Genomic DNA, 27,212 nt, shown 5'->3' on the forward strand with positions numbered 1-27,212 from the left:
TCAGTTGTTTCACACTTTTTTGTTAAGTATATAATTCCACATGTGTTAATTCATAGTTTTGATGCCTTCAGTGTGAATGTACAATTTTCATAGTCATGAAAATAAAGAAAAATCTTTAAATGAGAAGGTGTGTCTAAACTTTTGGTCTGTTCTGTATGTATGAGAATTTGTGTATTCATTATATGACCAGGACAGACTTTTATACCTTGAAAAGAAACCGTTGCCCGTCAGTTTTCATGTGTTTTAGGGCATGCTTGAGCTGAACACTCCTGATTCATTTAAGGGTGTGGGAGTAAGATTTGTGGCAAAGTGAGCGCCACCTTCTCATTATAAATTTGATGAGCTGGGGTTGCCACACCCCTTTCCTGTCTTGCTCCGCAGACTCTGTAGGATTGGGTCGAAAATGGCGTAAATGCCAAAAATCCCAAAATTTTAGAAAGCTACCAGTTTTAAAACTTTTTAAACCAGAATTTTGCCATAAAAGCTTTGAAGAATTGGGCTCATTAAGTTGTTATTATGCATTGAATAAACTATGTTTGCAGAAACCAAGATCCCCCTTCTGTTTAAAGAGGTTACCCCATCTGGATCATTATAGCATATTGAGCAGATAAGCTGTAAATGTTATAGGTCCAGATCCCAATGCATCACAGCAATTTTCAGCACCCCATAGAAATAGAAACAGCTTTGCATCTGCCAACTCTCTGCCTCTGTGAAAGCATCAGGGCCCTTCTGCTGGACATGCATCTTTTGGACATTTATTGCATTTCTTTTAGAAATGTCAAAAAATGTCTCCTCTGGGACAACCCCTTTAATGTAAAATTAGAATTATGAGACTTAAAGGGGTATTTCCATTTCCAAGATCCTCTCCCAATATGTAGTAGGCGTAATAATAGCAAATGCCTTCAATTAGAAATATATATTTTTTTCGGATTCGCTGTGTCTTTCATCATGTGCATGCATAGCAGGACCTTAGGTATCCTTGGTTATGACCAATAGCAACTAGCTGTCTCTACCATGGATACCTGAGGTCCTGCAATGCCTGCACATGAGGAAAAAGATTAGAGATGAGCGGTGTTCGACTCAAACTGTTCGCCAATCTCAAATTTGAGCTGTTTTGGGCGGTGTACGGCGAACACGAACAATTTGAAAAAAAATTTGGCTGTTCGAGGTTATGTTCGATAACTGTTCGTGCACCAAAATCATAACTGGATTTTTTCTCAGTAATGCTGAAAATTAATGTTAATACGCAGTTTAAGTGTACTGCGGGGGGAGGGGCAGGGGATGGATCTCTGCAGAAATAATGAAGATCTCCATTTTTTTTTCTCTTTCCCACATTTACAGTGGCGAGGTGCAATCTGTCAGCCTATCAGCAGCGCACACACGGAGCGAACTGCTTTTTTTCACACAAGCAAGGGCATGTGTCATTGGCAGTGTATGTCACATGTCCTTGCCCTATAACACCCAGCCATTTTCCCCGTCGCCACCATTTTCTCACTGCTGCAGCTGCGTGTTAGACGGCACCTCTGTTGCTGTGTGCGCTATACTTTCAGTGTTAATTTCAAGCCAACTTTCGCACAAATCTACAGATAGCTTGGGAGTAGGGAATAGTTGTGATTGCAGTCCTTTTGAGGACTAGGTTACATCATTTCCTACGACTTTTATCAGGCAGGTCTGTGCTCTTAAATAGATAGATTGGGAGTAAAGACTAATTGTAATTGCAGTCCTTTTGAGGGCTAGGTTATATTAGTTCCTATCACTTTTTGCCAAGCAGGTCTGTGCCAGTACTGTGCAAGTTTTTTTCACAGCATTTGGCTAAATCTAGCAAAGCAAATCCTTTTTGGCCTCTTGCAGTGTGTGTTAGTCAGTGGAGAAGCCTATCTGTGTTGCAAGCTACACCACCTGTGTATAGAATACAAATTTTTTTTACTGCACCTAGTGAAGTAAAACCTTTTGGGCATAGCATCATTCTATTAGTCCATCTATACTAACCTCCAGCAGGTTGCAAATTCAAAATAATTTTTATCTGCATCTAGCTCTGAAAAAATATTTCGGCTTTTAGCAGTGTGTGGGACTTGTTCTATTAGTCCATCTATACTAACCTCCACCAGGTTGCAAATTCAAAATAATTTTTATCTGCATCTAGCTCTGAAAAAATATTTCGGCTTGTAGCAGTGTGTGGGACTTGTTCTATTAGTCCATCTATACTAACCTCCACCAGGTTGCAAATTCAATATAATTGCTGGTGGAAAGGGGAATAGGCATGTTGGGAAGGGAAACAAAGGTTGTGTCCATGGGGTAGGTGTTAAAGCAACAGTAACATCTGCAGAAGAAAGACCATCTTCCAGCCAAACTAAAATGTCTACTTCTTTTAGCGGACAATGTGATAAGATCCCTTTCTTACGGCCACGCCAATCGCTACAAATTCCTGATGAGGCACAAAAACAGCAGGTGCTTCAACGGATATCAAGTGCTCCTTTAAGTGGGCTCTCCTCCACATCAACTTCAACATCACAAATACTCCAGTCCTCAAAGGTGTCACCCCAATCGCACTTGCTTCCTCACAGCTCCCAAATCTCCAGCTGCCCGTCTGAGTATGAGGTAGAACAGATGGTTGAGTCTGCAGAGCTGTTTACTCATACTATAGCCTGGGAATCAGAGGTCGGCTCCAGAGCTTCTGTGAATCCAGACGAGGAAATGATCTACACTGATGCCCAGAATCTTTGAGTCGGATCCAGGACCAGACGCAGAAGGTTCTGACCATAATGTAGACCCTCATTCCCAAACTGTAACTCCTGTTGGTGGAGACAATGAGGAAGACTATGATGAGACTCAAATACCAGGGCAGGAAGAGGTTGGCTCTGAGGACAACGGGTGTGATAACACACAGGGTGATGATGACGAGGTTGGAGATCCCACTTACTGTCAACCCACAGTCAGCCAGTCGATGAGGTCAGCAGAGGAGGTGGAGGAGGATGCTAGTGACGACGAGGTCAGGTTGCGCCTTCCTGGACAGAGACGTAGTACTGGAAGCACGTCAACAACTGCATCCTCAAACACAACTCTGCCTCTGACCACAAGTCATGGTGGCTCTTCAGGTCGCATGGGTGCTAAAACTTGCATAGCCTGGGCATTTTTTCAGATCGATAAAGATGACCCAACTCGTGTTATCTGTATCATTTGTCAGCAAAAGCTAAGTAGAGGCCAAAAAATACATAGTTTGAGTACTTCATGCATGAACCGGCACATGGATATGAAGCATAAGTTGCAGTGGGAAGCTCACTGTGCTACAATGCGGCCTAGCCGGCCGGGCCAACCACCATCTGCCACATCTTGTGCATCCGCGGCCTCTTCATCCTCTGTGACTGGGGGGACCGCAGTCACACCTGTTTTGGGACGCAGACCTGCCACCTCTTTACCCGCAACAGCCAGGGTGATTGGCAGGTCATCATTTTCTTTGGAGGTGGAAACACCAGCTGTTGTTGAGCGCCGTCCGACATCGATAGCACCACCTTTGGATCAAGGCAACCTAACATGTCCGCCTGTATCTTCCTCACAGACCCGCAGTTTGCCGGGACACCCTTCTCAACCCCGTCTAAGCACAACAGCCAGCCCTCGGTCCCTCAGATGTGGACAAGTAAAAGACCATTTCCTCCTAGACATGAGAAAGCTAAGAGGTTGAATTTCACCGTCTGCAAGCTCTTGGCTACAGAAATGCTGCCTTTCCACCTGGTGGACACAGAGGATTTTCGAGACCTTATGTCCGTCGCAGTGCCCCAGTACCAGATGCCCAGTCGGCACTACTTCTCAAAGAAAGGTGTGCCTGCACTCCACCAGCATGTCGCACACAACATCACCGCTTCTTTGAGAAACTGTGTGTGTGACAGGGTGCATTTCACCACAGACACCTGGACGAGTAGGCATGGACAGGGGCGTTACATGTCGCTGACTGGGCACTGGGTAACTATGGTGACAGCAGGACAAGGGGCTGCTGTCCAAGTCTTGCCGTCCCCACGAGTTGTGCGTCAATCCTCTTTATCTCAAAGTTCCTCCACTGCTTCTGCCTCCTCAACCTCCTCTCAGTCCTCCACCTGCACCCAAAGCCTGTCTGGTCATGCCACAAGCTTTCTAACTGCGCAGAAGGAATCCTGCACACCTCCTTACTATGCTGGCAGCAGGGCTCAACGTCCTCAGGCGTTTTTTACTTTGAAATGTCCGGGAAATGTGAGTCACACAGCTGAGGAGTTGTGGTCAGCTCTGGAGAACCAGTTTCATGAATGGTTGTCTCCACTGGACCTGAAACCAGGGAAGGCCGTGTGCGACAATGCTGCAAACCTGGGTGCGGCCCTTCGCCGGGGCAATGTCACACACGTGCCTTGTATGGCTCACGTGTTGAACCTGGTTGTCCAGCAATTTTTAGCCCACTATCCCGGACTAGATGGCCTTCTGCAGAGGGCACCGTCGCTGTGTGCTCACTTCTGCCATTCGCATCGTGCAGCTCAGCGACTTACATCTCTACAGAAGTCGTTGGGCCTGCCACTTCACCGGCTAAAATGCGATGTGCCTACCCGGTGGAATTCAACTCTGCACATGTTGCAGCGACTGTGGCAGCACCGACAAGCCCTGGTGCAATACGTTCTGACGTATAGCCTGGGCCAACGAGATCCAGAGGTGGAGCAAATCACGCTGGAGGAGTGGTCTCAGATCAGGGACCTATGCACCCTTCTGCACAGTTTTGAAATGGCGACGAAGATGTTTAGTGCTGACGATGCCATTATCAGCATGACTATTCCGGTGATTTACATGCTGGAGCACATGTTAAACAGAATTCGGAGTCAGGTGGTGGCACAAGAGGAGGTGGAGGAAGTAGAGGAGGAGGAGTTGTATGCGGAAGGGCTAACATCTGCAAGGTCCAGACGGTCGGCAGCACCAAGGCGGCAGGCATGTGAGGGTGGGGGAGATGGTTTCACCAGGGCGCATGGTAGCAGCCAAACTAGTGAGGAAGGTACAGGAGCCCAGGAAGAAGTGGAGGACGAACTGATGGAAGACTCATCAGATGAGGGAGACCTTGATCACATTTCTGTTGTGCGAGGTTGGGGGGAGAGGGCAGAGGAAGGAAGCGTGATTGTTACCTCGCCACCAACACAACAGGGACTTGGTGCTCCTGGATGCGCAAGACACATGAGTGCCTTCTTGCTGCACTACCTGCAACATGACCCTCGAATTGTGAGAATTAAAAATAATCCTGACTAATGGGTTGCAACACTGTTAGATCCCCGGTACAAAAGTAAATTTGCAGAAATTATTCCTGCCATAGAAAGAGATGCACGCATGCAGGAGTATCAGCAGAGACTGTTGCAGAATCTTACATGTGCTTTTCCCCAAAACACTAGTGGTGCACGTAGTGAATCTCACAGTTCCAACTTGCCAACCGTGGGACCGTTGAGTGTTCAGCACTCAAAACATAACAGAAACACTGTATCTGCTGGTAACATCAATTTTGCAGAATCATTTCACCACTTTTTTAGCCCATCCTTTGCAATGCCACAGGAGACAAGAAGTCTGACACATAGTCAACGCCTAGAGACGATGGTACAGGAGTATCTCCAAGTAAACATTGAAGCCATGACTGTGTCACTGGACCCTTGCTCTTTTTGGGCTTCCAATCTGGATAAATGGCCGGAGCTCGCCACTTACCCCTTGGAGATCTTGTCATGCCCCGCAGCCAGCGTTCTTTCTGAAAGTGTGTTCAGCGCTGCTGGTGGTGTGCTGACAGATAAGCGCACGCGGCTCTCCACTGATAATGTAGACAGACTCACGTTCATAAAGATGAACAAATCATGGATCCGAAATGACTTTTCTACCCCTGTGTCATCCTGGGGAGAGTAAAAGCTTTATGATTTGTTAAAATCACCTCACCAACCGTTTTAAGCTTTCAAATTACTAATCATGTTTATCTGTATCTTGGCTGGAAAATAATTTGGGCCTTGTAGCAGTTTGCAATACTGATTCTATTAGGCCATCTATACTAAGCTCCACCAGCTTTCAAATTAATAATAATTTTTAGCTGCATCTAGCCCAGAAAATAATTTTGGGGCTCCTAGATGCGCAAGACACATGAGTGCCTTCTTGCTGCACTACCTGCAACATGACCCTCAGATTGTCAGAATTCGAAATAATCCTTACTACTGGGTTGCCACACTCTTAGATCCCCCACACTCTTCGATCAACCTTTTCACTTTAATAAAGAACAAAAAAATGGTTATTTTTGAAATTATAACCATTAGCAGGTTATTAGAAACTGAAATCAAACAGTTTTCAACTCAAAACTTTATTCTAGGTGATGTTACATTTGCACATAGGACCCCTTGTTCGAAAGGAGCTTCTGAACTCTCTCGTCCATTGAATTTGTCAGGTTTTGGATGGTTTCTGCTTCAGTTGTTTTGCATGAGGACAGAATACCCTCCCAGAGCTGTTGCTTAGATGTGAACTGCCTCCTGCCATCATAGACACTCCTTTTGATGATGCTCCAGAGGTTCTCAATGGGGTTGAGGTCAGGGGAGCATGGGGGTCACACCATAAGTTTGTCCCCTTTTATGCCCATATCAGCCAGAGATGCAGATGTGTTATGTGCAGCATGAGACTGTGCATTATCATGCATGAAAATGATCTTGCTGCAGAATACACGGTTCTTCTTCTTGAACCATGGCAGGAAGTGCTGTTTGAGAAACTCCACATACATTATGGAGTTCATCTTTACCCCTTCAGGGATCCTAAAGGGGCCGACAATCTCTCTCCCCATGATTCCAGCCCAAAACATTACTCTACCTCCTCCTTGTTGGCGCCGTAGCCATGTTTGCATGGGGTGTCCATCAACCAGCCATCCTCCACTCCATCCATCTGGACCATCGAGCGTTGCACGGCACTCATCGGTGAACAAAACAGTTTTGAAGTCAGTCTTCATGTATTGTTTTGCCCACTGGAGCCATTTCTGCTTGTGTACAGTGGATAGAGGAGGTCGACAGGATGGCTTACGCACAGCTGCAAACCTCTGAAGGACCCTGCATCTTGTTGTTCGGGGGACGTTTGTGGCACCAGCAGCTTCAAAAATTTGTCTGCTGCTATGACGAGGCTTTTTTCCGCTGCTCTTTTAACCTGACGTAATTGCCTGTAGGAAAGAGTCCTCTATTTTCCCTTATCAGCACACACACGTGTGTACTGTGAATCAGCTACATACTTCTTGATTGTGCGATGATCAGGATGAAGTGTCTTGGCAATGTTGATTGTAGTCATGCCTTGACCTAAACACTCCACAATTTGTTGCTTCTCCGCAGCCGACACATCCTTTTTCTTTCCCATTTTGGCAGAAAATGTAGGCTGCTTAATAATGTGGGACAGCCTTCTTAAGTAGTCTTGCCTTTCATTGGACACACCTGCCAAACTAATTAGCACAGGTGTCTGCAATTGCTTACAGTGATATAAAGAGCCCTGACACACATCACCATCAATGAGTTTAACTGACAAACAAACAAATTCTTCCCTTATCACTCCTAAACACTTTTTGCATAATAATTAGGAACACAGTGTACATGTGCTTTTCCACAAAACACCAGTGGTTCACGTAGTGAATCTTACAGTTCTAACTTGCCAACCGTGGTCTGTATGGAGTTGTTCAATAAAGGGCCCAAAATTAAGATAACATAGACTGGAGAGGTCTCTATGAATACGAATTCCTAAGTATTTGATAGGCCCCTGTGAGGGCCAGGCAAAGGGAAAGTTGGACTGGATGGAATCCTGTATGGATTTCGGGAGGGAGACATCGAGGGTCTCAGACTTCGCTGCATTGATTTTAAAATTTGACCATGTAACAAAGTGATCTATTTCAGCCATAACAGCAGGGATAGATATATGTGATTGAGTGATATATACTAGGACATCATCAGCAAATGCAGAGCACTTGTACTCGATGACTCCCACCTCAATCCACCTAATATTGGGGTTATGGCGAATTGATGAGAGCAGGTGCTCCGTCACTAGGATGTATAAGAGAGGGGACAGAGGACATCCCTGCCTTGTTCCATTGGTGATTATGAAAGGTGATGAAAATGTTCAATTTATCTTCAGCCTAGGTGACGTATTGCGATACAGGGCCGTGATTTTGCCTCTAAAAGGGTCCCCTAGATCCCTACCCCAAGCTTTTTAAGAGAATAATATATGGCGTGCCAGGAGACTCTATGGAATGCTTTCTCAGCATCCAATGAGAGTATCTAATTACAAATTTTTAACTGCATCTAGCCCAGGAAATACTTTGTGCCTAGCAGCAGTGTCTGCTAGTCAGTGGATTATCCCAGCTGTTAAGCAAGCTACACCACCTGTAGTTTGGACACTTAATTTTTTCAAAGGAAATGGTTCGGGCCCCCGGGACACTCAGTGAAGAGCATCGGGGAGGCACCCCAAGGCACAGGGGCTGGGACTGGAGGTAGGATGCCTTGTGGTGGACCGCCAAGCTCGATCCTTATAAAAGCTTTTTAACTGCAGCAGCTTTAGTGCACGCTACTGGAGCTAGAATTACCGCGGCTGCTGGCATGAGACTTGCCCTTCAATAGATCCTTGTAAAAGGATTTAAAGTGTACTCATTCAAATTAGAGAGACAATTTAAATTAAAAAGATTAGACCTGCCCCAACCACAGGGGGGCTCGCTCGACCCTCCAGCAGACAGGCACCAGTATTGGGAGAGGGGGGCTGGCCGTCAGGGTCCACCGTGGCTCTAGCACAAACCCGGCGACACGGAGGCCGTGTCGGCTTCGCACTTTTTTGGTTTTAGAAGGGCATGACATGCCTATATCTGTGTCTCCCCCTCCTTTTACTCCTCCACCTCTTTTCTTTTCGCATGACTATATGTACTTGTCACTTTTCCGTGTGTTAGTTGTGTCTTCTGAGCAGTTTGTCAGCTTTTGGACACCTTTTGAAGGTGTTTTCAATGTGTTTTTGTTCGCCTGTGTTATGCACACGCCCGGACTGACTGGCGTGTGCGGTTGTTGTGGTTCCACTGGACCATGAACCGGAGAGTGCCTGGAGGGGCGTGACTAAGTATCTGGCCGATCCGACCAAGATGGCACGACGGCATACGACGCCAGTGCACCAGGGAGAAACCGGGCAGAGGGACCAGGTGCTACTCCAGGTCAAACTCCGGACACGGGGGTTGACCCACACAGGGATTACTGGATCAGGCTGGTTAGGCTGGCGCACAGACTGGAGGGTATAGGCAGGCACGACTGGTATGCAGGCAGGCGGGTAAAGGCAAGCGCAGCTAGAGTGCAGACAGGGAGGCACTAGCAGGTAGGAACACAGGCGGGATAGGACCCAGTACACACTGGGACTCAGGAACAGGCAGGTTAGGCTGGCACAGACTGGTGGATATAAGCAAACACGGCAGGTATGCAGATGGGTGGATACAGGCGAGTATGCAGGCAGGGAGGTACTGGCCAAAAGGACGGGCTGGAGCACAGAAAGGTTAAGACCCAGTACAGACTGGGTCACAGAACCGCAGATGCGGTAGACAACCACAGCAGAGAGGGAACGCCCGAAGCGGTGGGCAAGAACAGAGCAGGACGGGGCTGCAGGAGCAGCGAGCACAAGCAGGGCAGGACAGGACTGCCGGAGCAGCGGGCAGAAGCAGGGCAGGACAGGACTGCCGGAGCAGCGGGCAGAAGCAGGGCAGGACAGGACTGCCGGAGCAGCGGGCAGAAGCAGGGCAGGACAGGACTGCCGGAGCAGCGGGCAGAAGCAGGGCAGGACAGGACTGCCGGAGCAGCGGGCAGAAGCAGGGCAGGACAGGACTGCCGGAGCAGCGGGCAGAAGCAGGGCAGGACAGGACTGCCGGAGCAGCGGGCAGAAGCAGGGCAGGACAGGACTGCCGGAGCAGCGGGCAGAAGCAGGGCAGGACAGGACTGCCGGAGCAGCGGGCAGAAGCAGGGCAGGACAGGACTGCCGGAGCAGCGGGCAGAAGCAGGGCAGGACAGGACTGCCGGAGCAGCGGGCAGAAGCAGGGCAGGACAGGACTGCCGGAGCAGTGAGCAAAAGGGACAGAGCGGAGCAAGGCTGCGGAGCAGTGAGCAAGGAGTCAGAGCAGGCTAGAACCGCCGGAGCGGTAAGCAAAGGAGTCAGAGCAGGCTAGAACCACCGGAGCGGTGAGCAAAGGAGTCAGAGCAGGCTAGGCTGAGTAGGGGGGACAGGGCTCTGTTCACACGGAACAGACAGGAAGGGAAAGGCAGAGCCAGACACCCACAGGGTACTAGCAGAGAAGTAGCGAGTGGACCACAAACTCACAAACGGGAGTACAGAGACAACAAGCAGGAGTTAGGTACGAGTTCAGACTCTGCAGAAAAAGGAAGGGAACAGACATAGAGGCAAAACAGGTAAAGGATAGGAGAGAGTTCAGACTGGAACTGAGTGTACGGAGGAGACCGACACTGCAGCGGAATACAGGAGCGGGTCTGGGAATACGGCCCCCAGAGAGGCAGGACGAACAGGCAAGGTGCGTGTTCAGACAGGACAGACAAGATACAGGAGCGGGTCTAGGTAATCGGCCCCTAGAAGGCGGGAGGAACAGGCTAGGAGCGTGTTCAGACAGGTCAGACAAGATACAGGAACGGGTCTAGGTAATCGGCCCCTAGAAGGCAGGAGGAACAGGCTAGGAGCGTGTTCAGACAGGCCTGGAAATACAGCCTCCAGGATAGGCAGACAAGAGAACACAGAACGGGACCTGGCACCTTCAGAGTGCAAGCACACACTGAATGAAACACTATGCTCAGGCAGGGATAGATGGGAGCAGCTGAGCTATATACCAGGTGACAGACAGCAATAGGCTGAGGACGCACAAGGGGTGTGACCCACAGCAGGTACAAAAAGCAGGAAGTGATCGGGCGCCGCCCTTAAGCAGCAGAAACAGACACAAACAGACAGCATGGAGGGAAGCCAGAGAGACATTCTGGACTGGAGATCAAGTGCGCGCTCTTGCACAGTGGGAGATGGACCACCATGCAAGGACGCCGCCAGGTATGTTACAGCCTGCCATTGGTTTTAACGGTGTTCGAAGGTGTTCGACGAACATACGGGTGTTCGACGAACCGAACCGAACCGAACTCGAACACTACGGGGGTGGCTCAACACTAAAAGAGATATAACGAATTGGAAAAACTATACTACATTTCTAATTGGAGGCATTTACTAATATTATTATTACACCTACAATCCCCATACTATCCCAATATCTAGTATTATGCATTGCTCATATTTGTTTGCATTTCCCAAAGATCTTTGAAGAATACCTCTCGATGAGTGGGCCACAGTGACTAGAAATAGGCAGGGAATGAAGAAAGGAATGGCATTTTTTATGACATGGCACAGATGGTTTTTCTTGTGCAAGTAATGAGGCAGAGCAAATAATAATAACCCAGATCTTGTAATTGCCTACTAATGCAATAGGGAAGTTCTGTGACAACATTTTCATTTGGTTTCATGAACAGGAAGGCTAATTGTGATAATTACAGATAAAATTCATATAGCTGCTGAATGACACAGTGCATCGTATGCATGTCTGCTGGAAAATCATACACTTTTTAGATAAATAATAATTTTTGGGCAATTTTATTTTAAACTTTATTTTTTTTCTATATTTAAATATAGCATATAATGGTTTTTGCTCTGCTTATTTCTTTATTAATCAATGTAGCACTAAACCTAGAAGTAAATGATAAATGTAATTAGGATAAAAACCTGCCCAAAGTATTAGACTGGAAAATGTAAAGCAGTAAGGGAAAGCAACAGACATGCAGTGGTGTGAAAAAGTGTTTGCCCTCTTCTTGATTTCTTATTCTTTTGAATGTTTGTCTAATATTTAAATTTGTTTTGTGATCTGTGACAAAGATAACACAAGTAAAACCAAAATGCAGTTTTTAAATGAAGGTTTTTATTATTAAGGGAAAAAGAAATCCAAACCTGCAGGGCCCTGTGTGGAAAAGTGATTGCCCCTCCCCCCTTAAAACATAAATGAACTGTGGTTTATCACATCTTTGGGAAGCGGAGTTCAATTTCCCTAGCCACACACAGGCCTGATTACTGCCACAGCTGTTCTCAATCAAGAAATCACTTAAATAGTACCTGCCTGATAAAGTGAAGTAGACCAAAAAATCCTCAAAATCAAAAATGATTGCTCCCAAACCGAATAACTGGTTGGGCCACCCTTGGCAGCAAGAACTGAAATCAAGTGGTTTGCGATATCTGGCAATGAGAGCCTTTTACAACTAGGCCACTCCAAAGTCTTAATTTTGTTTTTATTAAGCCATTTAGAGATGAACTTGCTGGGGTATTTTGGATCATTGTCCTGCTGCATAACCCAAGCGCCATTCAGCTTGAGGTCACGAACAGATGGCTGGACATTCTCCTTCAGGATTTTTTGGTAAACAGCAGAATTCATGGTTCCATTTACCACAACAAGTCTTCCAGATCCTGAAGAGGCAAAACAGCCCCAGATCATCACACTACCACAACCATATTTTACTGTTGGTATGATGTTCCTTTTCTGAAATGTTGTGTTACTTCTACGCTAGATGTAATGGGACATACACCTTCCAAAAAGTTCAACTTTAATCTCATCAGTCCACAAAGTATTCTCGCAAAAGTCTTGGGGATCATCAAGATGTATTCTGGCAAAACTGAGATAAGCCTTTATGTTCTTTTTGCTCAGCAGTGGTTTTCGTCTTGGAATTCTGCCTTATATGCCATTTTTGCCCAGTTTTTCTTTTTGTGGAGACCTGAACACTGACCTTAACTGAGGCAAGAGAGGCTTGCAGTTCTTTGGATGTTGTTGTGGAGTGTTTTGTGACCTCTTGGATGAGTCGTCACTGAGCGCTTGGGGTAATTTTGGTCAGCCGGCCACACCTGGGAAGGTGCATCACTGTTCCATGTTTTCGCCATTTGTGGATAATAGCTCTCACTGTGGTTTGCTGGAGTCCCAAAGCTTTAGAAATGGCTTTATAATTTTTTCCAGACTGATAAATCTCAATTACTTTGTTTCTCATTTGTTCCTGAATTTCTTTGGATCGCAGCATGTATCAGGCAGGTCCTATTTAAGTGATTTCTTGATTGAGAACAGGTGTGTCAGTAATCAGGCCTGTGTGTGGCTAGGGAAATTGAACTCTGCTTCCCAAAGATGTGATAAACCACAGTTAATTTCATTTGTGTTTTAAGAGGAGAGGGGGCAATCACTTTTTTACACAGAGTCCTGTAGGTTTGGATTTCTTTTTCCCTTAATAAAAACTGCATTTTGTTTAGTTGTGTTATCTTTGTCTAATATTTAAAATTTGCTTTGTGATCTGAAACATTTAAGTGTGACAAATGTGGAAATGAATAACAAATCAGGAAGGGGGCAATACCAATGCTTTTTGTGTCTCAAACAATCAATCAGTAATTATGGGCTATAAAAATTCCGCTCCGTTTATATATGCATTCTTATAAACATGCTTTTGTGTGTATGTGGCCCCATTGACTCCTATTAAACTGCACATATAGCATATCCTTCATTGATGGGATAGGACTCCTTTTGCAGTCTGTTATCTTATAATAGCTAATATTGTGGGACACATACTGTATAAAGGTTTGAATTCTTACACTGTAAGATCACGGTCGAGGGTTTGTCTTAAAAAGTCTTTAGTTTAATCAACTTCAGCATGCAACTGTATCTTTTGTTAATCATACTGCTTAACAGTTGTAGTTAGTAGTAGTGTTGAGCCACCCCCGTAGTGTTCGGGTTCGGTTCGGCTCGTCGAACACCGGGATGTTCGAGGAACTGTTCGTCGAACTGTTCGTCGAACACCTTAGAACACCGTCGAACACCGTTAAAACCAATGGCAGGCAAACAAAAACACATAGAAACACATAGAAAACACCTGCAAAGGTGTCCAAAAGCTGACAAACTGCTCAGAAGACACTCTCTTTAAAAAAGCCGGCCGGCAAATTCAGCAGCGGCATACACCGGTACCCGACAATTTAGACAAGAAGGAGTAGAGCATCACACATAGATTAGATAGATAGAAACATGTCAGTCACACATATAAGAAGAACAGTGACAGTGTTGGTTACTGCACTTGTCATTTAGTGTAAAGGATTTATTAAAAAAAATATTAGTGTTTTCATGCACCGTCTCTTTAAAAAAGCCGGCCGGCAATTCAGCATCTGTACCCGACAATTTAGAACAGAAAGAATAGAGCTTCACACATAGATTAGATAGATAGAAACATGTCAGTCACATATATAATAAGTACAGTGATAGGGTTGCTTACTGTACTTGTCATTTAGTGTAAAGGATTTATTTAAAAAAATAATAGTGTTTTCATGCACTGTCTCTTTAAAAAAGCCGGCCGGCAATTCAGCAGCGGTACCCGACAATTTAGAACAGAAAGATACAGCATCACACATAGATTAGATAGATAGAAACATGTCAGTCACATATATATGAAGTACAGTGATAGTGTTGGTTACTGTACTTGTCATTTAGTATTAAAATAAAGGATTTATTATTAAAAAAATTGGCGTGGGGTTCCCCTTAATTTTAGGCTCTAGCGGAGGTTAAGCAGACGGCTGGGGCAGATGTTTGAAGCCTGGGAAGGGGGTAATACCCACGGAGCTTCCCAGGCTACTAATATCAGCCCCCAGCTGAATACATAGCCTTTACTAGCTATTAAAATGGGGGACCCCCCCAAAAAAATGACGTGGGGTCCCCCCTAATTTAATAGCTAGCAAAGGCTAGGCAGACAGCTGGGGGCTGATATTAATAGCCCAGGAAGGGAGCCATGAATATTGGCCCCCTCCCAGGCTAGAAACACCAGCCGTCAGCCGCCCCAGAAATGGCGCATTCATAGGATGCGCCAATTCTGGCACTTAGCCTCGCTCTTCCACGCTGCCCTGGTGCGGTGGCAGGGGGTAATAGGGTTGGGGTTGATGTCAGCTTATAATGCCAGCTGACATCAAGCCCAGGTTAGTAATAGAGAGGCGTCTATAAGACACCCCCATTACTAACCCCATAGTCAAAGTTAAAAAAAACACAAACACCCAGAATAAAGTCCTTTAATTGAAATAAAGACACAATCCTTTATTGTTCTAAATTAAACCATACTTACCATCACGCCCATTCCAGCTGAAGCCAACGATCTCCTGCAATAAAAGAAAAATAATAAAGCAACCTCATCCTTACCTTTCCATGGTTCCCACGACAGCTTCAGCTCTGCTACATCGAGATGACAGGCTGGACCGCAGCAGAACGCTGCCATCCAGCCTGTCATCCCGCAGACACTGAGAAGCGCAGGCTTGCTTGCGCTGCTCAGCGTCTCTCTGTGACGACATCCAGATGAGCCGAGTTCATGTCCAATGAACTCGGCTCACCTCATGCACGCTACTGACAGCGTGGGAAAATTCTCACGCTGAAGCGCTGATTGCAGGAGAATTTTCCCACGCTGTCAGTGACGTGCAGGAGGTGAGCTGAGTTCATTGGACATGAGCTCACCTCATGCACATCACTGACAGCGTGGGAGAATTCTCCTGCACTCAGCACTTCAGCGTGAGAATTTTCCCACGCTGTCAGTGACGTGCATGAGGTGAGCCGAGTTCATTGGACATGACCTCGGCTCATCTGGATGCCGTCACAGCAAGACAGTGAGGAGCGCAAGCATGCGTGCGCTTCTCAGTGTCTGCGGGATGACAGACTGGATGGCAGCGTTCTGCTGCGGTCCAGCCAGTCATCTCGATGTAGCAGAGCTGAAGCTGTCGTGGGAACCATGGAAAGGTAAGGATGAGGTTGGTTTATTATTTTTCTTTTATTGCAGGAGATCGTTGGCTTCAGCTGGAATGGGTGTGATGGTAAGTATGGTTTAATTTAGAACAATAAAGAATTGTGTCTTTATTTCAATTAAAGGACTTTATTCTGGGTGTTGTGTTTTTTTTAAATACTTTACTAGAAATTCATGGCGGTCATGTCTAATACTGGCGTGACCCCATGAATTTTGGGCTTGGGGCCAGCTGATAATACCAAGCTGGCCCTAACCCCTTTATTACCCAGTGAGCCACCGCACCAGGGCCCTGGATGAGTTGGGTACAGCGCCAGAAGATGGCGCTTCTATGAACGCGCCATTTTCCGGGGTGGCTGCGGACTGCAATTTGTAGCGGGGGGGGGCCCAGAAAGCTTGGGCCTCCCTGCGCTGCAGATTCCAGCCCCCAGCTGCCTAGTTGTACCTGGCTGGACACAAAAATAGGGCGAAGCCCCACGTACTTTTTTTTTTAATTATTTCATGAAATTCATGAAATAATTAAGAAAAAAAGGCCTTCCCTATATTGTTGTGTCCGGCCAGGTACAAATAGGCAGCTGGTGGTTGGGGGCAGCCCGTTCCTGCCTGCTGTACCTGGCTGGACACAAATATAGTGCGAAGCCCCACTTCAATTTTTTTTAATTATTTCAGGAAATTTATGAAATAATTTAAAAAAAATTGACGTGGGGCTTCGCACTATATTTGTGTCCAGCCAGGTACAGCAGGCAGGAACGGGCTGCCCCCAACCACCAGCTGCCTATTTGTACCTGGCCGGACACAACAATATAGGGAAGCCCTTTTTTTCTTAATTATTTCATGAAATAATTTAAAGAAAATTGACGTGGGGCTTCGCCCTGTTTTTGTGTCCAGCCAGGTACAACTAGGCAGCTGGGGGCTGGAATCCGCAGCGCAGGGAGGCCCAAGCTTTCTGGGCCACCCCCGCTGCAAATTGCAGTCCGCAGCCACCCCGGAAAATGGCGCGTTCATAGAAGCGCCATCTTCTGGCGCTGTACCCAACTCATCCAGGGCCCTGATGCGGTGGCTCACTGGGTAATAAAGGGGTTAGGGCCAGCTTGGCATTATCAGCTGGCCCTAAGCCCGAAATTCATGGGGTCACGCCAATATTAGACATGACCACCATGAATTTCTAGTAAAGTATTTAAAAAAAACACAACACCCAGAAAAAAGTCCTTTAATTGAAATAAACACACAATTCTTTATTGTTCTAAATTAAACCATACTTACCATCACGCCCATTCCAGCAGAAGCCAACGATCTCCTGAAATAAAAGAAAAATAATAAAGCAACATCATCCTTACCTTTCCATGGTTCCCATGACAGCTTCAGCTCTGCTACATCGAGATGACAGGCTGGACCGCAGCAGAACGCTGCCATCCAGCCTGTCATCCCGCAGACACTGAGAAGCGCAGGCTTGCTTGCGCTCCACAGTGTCTCTCTGTGAGGGCATCCAGATGAGCCGAGTTAATGTCCAATGAACTCGGCTCACCTCATGCACGTCACTGACAGCGTGGGAAAATTCTCCTGCACTCAGCGCTTCAGCGGGAGAATTCTCACGCTGAAGCGCTGAGTGCAGGAGAATTCTCCCACGCTGTCAGTGACGTGCATAAGGTGAGCTCATGTCCAATGAACTCAGCTCACCTCCTGCACGTCACTGACAGCGTGGGAGAATTCTCCTGCACTCACCGCTTCAGCTTGAGAATTTTCCCACGCTGTCAGTGACGTGCATGAGGTGAGCCGAGTTCATTGGACATGAACTCGGCTCATCTGGATGTCGTCACAGAGAGACGCTGAGCAGCGCAAGCAAGCCTGCGCTTCTCAGTGTCTGCGGGATGAGAGGCTGGATGGCAGCGTTCTGCTGCGGTCCAGCCTGTCATCTCGATGTAGCAGAGCTGAAGCTGTCGTGGGAACCATGGAAAGGTAAGGATGAGGTTGCTTTATTATTTTTCTTTTATTGCAGGAGATCGTTGGCTTCAGCTGGAATGGGCGTGACGGTAAGTATGGTTTAATTTAGAACAATAAAGGATTGTGTCTTTATTTCAATTAAAGGACTTTATTCTGGGTGTTTGTGTTTTTTTTAACTTTGACTATGGGGTTAGTAATTGGGGTGACCCATAGACGCCTCTCCATTACTAACCTGGGCTTGATGTCAGCTGGCATTATAAGCTGACATCAACCACAACCCTATTACCCCCTGCCACCGCACCAGGGCAGCGTGGAAGAGCGAGGCTAAGTGCCAGAATTGGCGCATCCTATGAATGCGCCATTTCTGGGGCGGCTGACGGCTGATGTTTCTAGCCTGGGAGGGGGCCAATATTCATGGCTCCCTTCCTGGGCTATTAATATCAGCCCCCAGCTGTCTGCCTAGCCTTTGCTAGCTATTAAATTAGGGGGGACCCCACGTCATTTCTTTTGGGGGTCCCCCATTTTAATAGCTAGTAAAGGCTATGTATTCAGCTGGGGGCTGATATTAGTAGCCTGGGAAGCTCCGTGGGTATTACCCCCTTCCCAGGCTTCAAACATCTGCCCCAGCCGTCTGCTTAACCTCCGCTAGAGCCTAAAATTAAGGGGAACCCCACGCCAATTTTTTTAATAATAAATCCTTTATTTTAATACTAAATGACAAGTACAGTAACCAACACTATCACTGTACTTCATATATATGTGACTGACATGTTTCTATCTATCTAATCTATGTGTGAAGCTCTATTCTGTCTGTTATAAATTGTCGGGTACAGATGCTGAATTGCCGGCCGGCTTTTTTAAAGAGACGGTGCATGAAAACACTATTATTTTTTTTGATAAATCCTTTACGCTAAATGACAAGTACAGTAAGCAACACTGTCACTGTACTTCGTATATATGTGGCTGACATGTTTCTATCTATCTAATCTATGTATGATGCTCTATTCTGTCTGTTATAAATTGTCGGGTACCGCTGCTGAATTGCCGGCCGGCTTTTTTAAAGAGACAGTGCATGAAAACACTATTATTTTTTTAAATAAATCCTTTACACTAAATGACAAGTACAGTAATCAACACTGTCACTGCACTTCTTATATATGTGACTGACATGTTTCTATCTATCTAATCTATGTGTGATTCTCTATTCCTTCTACTCTAAATTGTCGGGTACCGCTGCTGAATTGCCGGCCGGCTTTTTTAAAGAGACGGTGCATGAAAACACTATTATTTTTTTTGATAAATCCTTTACGCTAAATGACAAGTACAGTAAGCAGCACTTTCACTGTACTTCGTATATATGTGGCTGACATGTTTATATCTATCTAATCTATGTGTGAAGCTCTATTCTTTCGGTTCTAAATTGTCGGGTACAGGTGTATGCCGCTGCTGAATTGCCGGCTTTTCATGTTTCACTGTTGGCACTGTTCCCATCGATTTGGGCAATCACTGTAATGCCACAACCACCATGGCTGTGGCATTACAGTGAGTGGCAGACAATCCCTGCATGATTGGTGCTCTAAATAGCGCCAGACATGCAGGACACGCTTTTGGTGCACGAACAGTTATCGAACATAACCTCGAACAGCCGAATTTTTTGCAAATCGTTCGGGTTCGTCGAACAACTCGAACACCGCCCAAAACAGCTCGAATTTGAGATTGGCGAACAGTTCAAGTCGAACACCGCTCATCTCTAGTTAGTAGTTTTAGGCACAGAAATTGATGGTTGCATTAAATGCTAGGGGACACTATTAAGCTCGTTGGCTGCTTTTCACTCTAGGAGATGCGGAATACTTGAATGTTCTAAATTATAACTTGTACATTATCAATAAGAACAGGCCAATGTTAACTTCCCACACTTCTGTGTTGTATTCACACTGTTCTGTACAACTTGAAATAGTAAAAGTGGCAGCTCTCAGTGCAGTCTATGTAACTCAACTTTTATCAGGTAAACAGAGTGAGGGTTACTCATACACCCGACCCTATTTCTAACAGCCCTATCTTAACCTCTCCTTCTCCTCAGTCCACTTCATAACCGCATTAAACGTTCCTGACCTCCTCACAAGCCTCAAGACCGCTAAGATCTCACTACACAGTGTGGAATATCAGCCTTGTAGGGATTGGTGACCAAAGTTCCTATTAAACCCAAGGCTGTTGGAAAAGTCAGGTCACACCAATTCAGAGGCTGCCTTCAAAGACCCATTCAAAATGTCCCATCTTCTGTTAGTCTACCCATACCCAGTCCTCATTGTCTTGTTCCCATTGACATTTTCCAGCCCTTTGACATTGGACCTCAGGATCTTTTTTTTACTCCTCTGACTGATAACATCACAGAATAGTAACACAATATATGTCAATACAATAAACCTATTCAACATGGTCTTGGTCTGTAAAATAATGCAAATGCATGTATTACATATGAACATATAAAGTGCCAGCAAAAATGAAGCTCACCACATAAACATACACTGTATGTGTGTCTTGTGAACACTGAAACAGTTGAATAGAATGAGGGACCAGGAGACCATCTGATCTCTACCAAACTGTTCTGTCTTGGTAAAGACTGAAGGATCTGAAAGGACCTTCAGATCACTTAACATTCTCAGATCACTTGTCTGGCCGCAAAGACCAGTTCACCAGAGAAGCAGAACACACAGGCAAATGAGGTGCTTGTGTGGGGGCATCAAACAGTGTGGAGTAGACACTGGAAGCATCCAACTGCTTGCTTGTGGAGACATAATTTGTGGGAGACTGTGGAGTCATAATGGTGTGTGGAGCGGACTGTGTTGGCTGAGGGGGCATCATTCTGTGTCTGAGGCACTGTAGTTGGCATCATACGGTGTGTGGGCTCACTGTGGGGGGCTTTAGGAATTTCATATTCTGTGAGGGTATCATACTGTGTGTGTAGTGGATGTAGGGGCATCATACTGTGTGTAGTGGATGTGGAGGCATCATACTGTGTGTGTCAGGGCTGTGTGACTGTCATACTGTGTGTGTGTGTGTGTGTGTGTGTGTGTGTGTGTGTGCTTCATACTATGTGCGAGGGGCTAAGAAAGGGATACCATAATGTGTTCAGAACATGTATGGAACTCACTTGCAGCAATATTTCTGTGTGGGCAATTATACAGGACTTGGACAGGTTAGGGTTCTAGCTTAGCGTAAAATACAAATTGCTACAGCGCAGTATGTGTCCCTCTTTCTAATTTTTCAAACTTGTGAAGTATGCATCTGTTAATAAAATGGGATGTACTTTTTTCCTTTCTATTCATTGATTCCCTTTGGTCAGGCAGAGGGAACATGTAGCACGCTCCATGATTTCAAAGCCATATAATTGTAGTCACAATGTCAGACGCTCTCCCTAATTTGGGTTGTATGCAACCTTTGTGCCTTTAGCAGCAGCGACTATAAATAAAGCACTTTTTCTACTGCTCCTGCTATTGTACATGAGATCAATGTTATTCTGTATTGCTTTGTACCTTTGGACAAGTATATTAATCGAGCGTTATTCAGCAGAATGGACTAAATCAAAGTAAGGTTGCAGGTGGGCCAATAATTGTCTGTAATTGAAGTGATTAAATATAAATAAGCAGATAAGGTCTGGCTGGGATAAAAAAAATGCATTATTGCACAGAATCCTCTAGATTCTCTTTCTTGCAAATGTCAGCAACCATTTTCATGCTTGTAGATCTTACTTATGAAGTGGAAATAATAGATTCTGAGGGCAAGCTAATGTTTCAGGTCAGGTTGAAAAATATTGTTATACCTTTGCTTTATTCAATATACGTTACTATAAAAGAATTTGGAGGATTGAATAGAGTTGAGATCATGACAACTGTAGGTATTGATAAGAAAATGTATAATAATAAGTGCATAAGATATCAATTATGAATCCTATATGAATAATCTATGTATAATATACAAAAATATCTGCCAGGGGTAATTCTAAAATGCAAGTGGCTCCTGATTTACATGAAAAATATGTAGTTACTAGTTGGCATTCAAATGCTGCCCATTGCATGTGTAAAAACGAATACAACTAATTGCTCTAGAACGATTTCCATAGTCTGATCTTTTCTTTGACCATTTTGATTTCTATTGAAGCCAATGGAGCCCATAGAAGTCTATGGATGATACTGGCAGTGCAAAGGGAATGCTTCTTGTTACTGTGCGTGCTCAACTTGTCATAGACTTTTATAGGCTCCACTAACAGTACAAGTCGTGGTAGTTGGCTGCCCAGGAAGGAAAAGGGAATGCATACTGTGTAGACTCAACAAGTGGAAGAGCAGCAACCTAGCTCCAGAGGATCTTACTGATTTTTCCCCATATGTTGAAAGTGTTTCTTTTACAAAATTCACACCATTTTAATTTTAAATAACTGGAAACCCTTATAAATTCTATTTATATAAAGATTGAACTTCAATTAGTTTTTTATTTTAAATATTTGCCTTTTTGTAACTAAAAATTAAATACAAATTTGCATAATCTAAAGTGATCATTTTATCATGTTTTCTTACAAAAGACCTAAGATTTTGGGACTCACAAACTTATAAAAGTTCTGAGCGCAATAAAGTAATGGAGACATTAGTGATGATCAAATCTTTTGAAATTTAAATTTGCCAGCTTTGCCAAATTTTTCTAGGAAATTCATTTAGCAGTGAATCGATTTGCAGCGAGTCGAAAGCGCTTTCAAGCCTCCAATTGCTCTGGAAAACTATGTGTGATTGAATTGCAGCTGCACTATAACTCCGCTGACCAAGCAAGTAGCAGCTGCCATCTATTAATCACTCCTTTGCCCTGCCTCACAGAAACAGTGACTCCATCTTTCATTCCCTATCAATTAAATACGTACTATTCTATTTTCTTCAAACACTAATCCTCTCCACTGCTGTGTAGTCACACACTATTAGTAGAGTTTCTGCAGTGTATTACAGCTTTCTCTCACTATCTGTGTATATAAGCTGTAGAGCTGTGATATCTTCTCACTGTCCAGATTCAACACAAAAGGGCTGCTGCATTTCCTGTTTCTACTTTTATACAGGCTATCATAGTCTCTCTTTATTGGCTGTGCTATACCAAGTAATATGAAAGATGCATGGCATTATGGGGAAGCAAGCCTGATCACTCTCAAGGTGATCCTTCTCTGGCCATTTTTGGCGATTCATGCTAAACAAATAGCATACTCTTCCAGTTTGCCAGGTTCAGCAACATTTTTAAAAATTCAACATGTATTTGATTTGAATTCATTTTTTCATCTCTAATAGACATCAATTCAACAAACCACAAAAGATTTCTATGTATTCAGCTTTTTCCATTTGTAAATTATTATTTTATTGAATTACATGCATCTCTCATCATGTAAAACTGCGGCACTGCAGTATAGATTGATCTTGTAAATATTCTGCTTGTCTTTGTAGACATGATGCCAACTGGTCTGTACACCCAGCTAATCAGGGTGATCGTCAAAGAAAACATGAAGACTTAACTGATGAAGAGAAAGAAATTATCAACCGAGTTATAGCAAGAGCTTCCAAAATGGAGGAGATGGAGCAAGAACGAATTGGGTGAGAAAAACTATTTCTGCTCTTTATATGGGTGCAATGTTTTTTCCAGTACCTAGGCCTCTGGTTTAGAAGGATTTAATTAACGTATTTTAAAATTGTATGAATTGTAGTTCCATTATCTATTTTTGCTAATCAGAAATGCTTGTGTTTAAAATTGTGATAACTTACAAAATTCTAGTAAATTCCTAAGCTGCTGGAAACCCTCTTTGTAATCTGCTCATGACTTCAAGGGTCAAAATTCTTTGGAGCCCTATTGCTCATAAAAGAAGTAAATATATGTTATATAAACTGTTATTCATCGAAAAACCTTCTAGCATTGCTTACCTAGGAGGACAGTAGTCCTCTTCCGACCACCTATTCTGACAAGACTAATGTGGAATCTGAATATTCTAAGATATTGCAACACCCTTTATAGCTATATCATATCTGTTATCTCAAATTAAATACAAGGACATGACTGGCATAAGTGCATATGGAGATGGTCATATGCTTAAAGGGTTGTTTTCATCACAAAAAATGTCATATTGCTAGAATATTCCATCTCTTTTGATGGGAATCTGATGGCATTGCTGCACACTTTAGATATACATACAACTTTTTGCCTTTTCATGAATATTTTTTGTAACATCCTTAGAAGTCTAGTAAACTAACTTAAAGAGAACCAAGCAAAGCTTAAATGGTCACGGTCGCTTCAACAGACCTGTATAAATCATTAGTAGAGGTGAATATCAGAAACTTTATAATACATCATTTTGGAGAAATGTACTTATTTCTTAGTTTGGTATGAACCATTCTTCTGGTCCTTTTGCCTACTGTACTCATCATCCACCCTGAAAAACCGCTTAAATTGTCTTCGATCGTTCTGTGAGCTATAGTCTGTCTTGCTTTCAAGGTGGTAGGGGATACAGCACAGTGTGAATAGATAAAAATTAATGCTTATTTTAAAATTGCTAAAACTTAATCAGTGTATATTCCATAAAAAGATTAGGCGAGAAGTCAGCCTATGAGACATGGGAGTTATTATGCATTTTGAATGTTATGACTGACTACCATGGAGTTCAAAGGTTCAAAATGCGTTATAAATCCCATGTCTTGTAGACCTCTCTCCTAACCTTTTTATGGATTATACGCTGATGAACATATTTTTAACAATTTTGGAATAAACATTGGTTTTATCTATTCACCTGTGCTGGATTCCCTACCACCTTGGAATCTTCTGCGTGGAATTGACTCTCCTAAGTGCTCCTGTGCACCATTTTTCCTGTAATTGCTGACCAATAAGAGGGCAAGCTGAAAAATGTTCTCTTTTTTTTTTTTATTTGAAACAAGCTCAGTTTACAGCTTCTATTAGCGGTGATGGGGAGAAGAGAAGTGAAGAGCACTCAGCACAGTGAAATCAGTCAGAAACAATGAGTTGGTGCTGTTGCTTTCAGCAAATGTATTTTATCTCAGTGGTGGATTCACAGCCACACAGCTCAGTACTGCAGTATGACTTTGTTGCTGCTTTTTGTTTCTCTGTGTACTATGTATAAAGAGACATTATAGCAGCTAGTCTTCACCCATTAGGTCATAGAAAACTGAAAATTATGGTTATAGCCTGCAGAGAGGAAAAAGCATAATAATATCCAGAAATAGTGATATTCTTCATGCACCCACACAACAGCTTCATCTGAAAAGTTACATGAAATGACAAGTACTTTTTAAGGTAAAAATTAGCTTTTGTGGCTGGAAAGCAAACCCTAGAAAAAGCAAACCTGTCTCTAGGCGATGAAAATTGTCACGGCGCACATATTCTCTGTTTCTATCTAGCTGCTAGGAATATCTTGTACTGGGTTGGAACATATGCAGATTTTAACCTTTTTATATCAGGATTGGTCTGTGTGGGCATAATTGTGAAGGCATTTGTTACTTCTTATCTTTTTGACAAGCAGAATAAATTGAAATTATATAGCTGCTGTGACTTTCCAATCATAAGGACAGATCCAATTATTTCATGACAACTAAGGCAAACAATGCATTCTAAAATTAATGATAAGTCGGTTGATAACCCACCCATTGCATAATAATTGGAGCAAACAAATATCTGTCCTCACACAATATAATATTTAATTTACTATCCATCTTTCTATCTATAAAATCATAAATTGTACTTGTGATTTAACTTTGCATAAGCTTTTACATTCGCTTCAATTTGTTTTTCTGTGTATTAAGAAAAATTGCTATTCGAGCTACAAAAGAAACCTTGAACAAGAAGGCTTATTAGTTTGTTTTTGGTGATGGATGGCTTTAGACTGGATAGTGCCTTATGCAAAAACTTCTATTGATATAAAAAAGTCGCAGGGAAATATTCAAAGATACACTTCTTATTTTGTTTTCAAAATGCGTGCATTCAAATCCATATTTTACAGGACAGTGTATAACCCCAAAAGATGTTTGAAAAAGGCACACAGGCACGCTGTCGAGGTGTAGAGTCACGCTTACAACATTTTCGCAGGCAAATCGAATAGGCGTTATCATGTAATCACATCAACCTGTTAATCATGAACTTTAGTAACATTCTTAGCCAGTTAATATTTATTAGTACAAAAACACAGAATGCTAATAATACACTTACACTTCAAGATAAATAATTCTCCATTTAAATGAGTTTTCCCATGTACAAAAGTTGATTTTAATCAATACATCTTGGAATAATAATAACTTCCACAATTGGATGTGTTTTAAATAAAATATGCATCTGCTGAGATAATCTTATAAATGTGCCCCTGCTGTGTACTGTGTAATTTCTGTGTCTGACCGTGCAAGTAAATGGTCTGATCATATCACAGCTTCTGGGCAGGGGAGGAAGCAAAAGAGTATATAGATGTTACAGCATGGGATCACAGATCACAGCTGATTCTTTTTGTGAGATAAAACATTTCCCTGCCTGTTTTTAAACAATGTTTTACTTCAAAGAAAGAATCATCTGCAATCCCCTGCTGTATTGTCTGTATACTCTTTTGCTTTCTCCCCTGCCCAGGAGCTTTGACTGTGCAAGGACATGGTCTGATCATACCAAAGCTCCTGGGCAGGGGAGAAAGCAAAAGAGTATACAGACATTACAGCAGGGGATCGCAGATGGTTCTTTTTGTGAGATAAAACATTTCCCTGCCTGTTTTTAAAAAAATGTTTTACTTCAAAGAAAGAATCTTCTGTGATCCCCTGCTGTATACTGTTGTGACGCCCTGCAGCTGCAGGCTGTCACAGAACTCCTGGGTGTTGCACAGACGGATTCTCCCCAGTGGCCTCAATACATGCAGACACCTCCTCCCAAGTCCACTAGATGGAGCCCTGTCAGGTATATATATACTGGGGGGTGGAGTTCTGGAAGTCAGTCAGTGGGAAGCAGTGAGTGTGACATGCTGCTGCAGCACCAGACAAGCTGAAGTCTGTGTGACTGAAAGCCAGGCTAGGCCCAAGCTGCGGGCTAGTCTGGCCAGTGAGGGCCTAGAGTGGGCCAGAAGGCAGAGGAGAGGAGAAGAGCCATGAGGGACAGAGGAACCACAGAGAGTTCGTCCCCTGATGCAAGCCGGGCACCAGGCCCGAGCCTATTGGGACCTCCATGCCCAGTAGGGAATCCGGCATGCTGAGGAGGATTTCATATCCCTCGGTCCACCCGTGAATACCGCACATGTAGAGGACTAGGTACCATGAAGGCCCCGGCATCCTGGGATAGTGGTAACCAGGGGAAAGCCCTCACCGCCAAGCATACGTGTGAGAGAAACATCAAGGAAGCTAGACCCTGTTCCAGGCAGGTCAGAAGCTCTAGGGAGAG

At 44.1% G+C, this 27,212-nt stretch overlaps 1 protein-coding gene across 2 annotated transcripts in view; it reads left to right on the top strand.

Moving 5' to 3' along the window:
- The window catches only part of RPH3A (rabphilin 3A), a 472,799-nt gene that overhangs the window by 231,703 nt on the left and 213,884 nt on the right, over window positions 1-27,212 (top strand). For both annotated transcript variants that reach the window (XM_073676355.1, XM_073676354.1), the window contains exon 4: window positions 23,252-23,398. In XM_073676355.1, coding sequence (XP_073532456.1) covers window positions 23,252-23,398 — 147 coding nt within the window. The remainder of the gene's footprint in view (window positions 1-23,251; window positions 23,399-27,212) is intronic.

This window comes from Phyllobates terribilis, unplaced genomic scaffold, assembly GCF_046119375.1.
Source record: "Phyllobates terribilis strain yellow unplaced genomic scaffold, ASM4611937v1 Scaffold_1__5_contigs__length_1240528914, whole genome shotgun sequence".
In the NCBI taxonomy this organism is placed as follows: Eukaryota; Metazoa; Chordata; class Amphibia; order Anura; family Dendrobatidae; genus Phyllobates; species Phyllobates terribilis.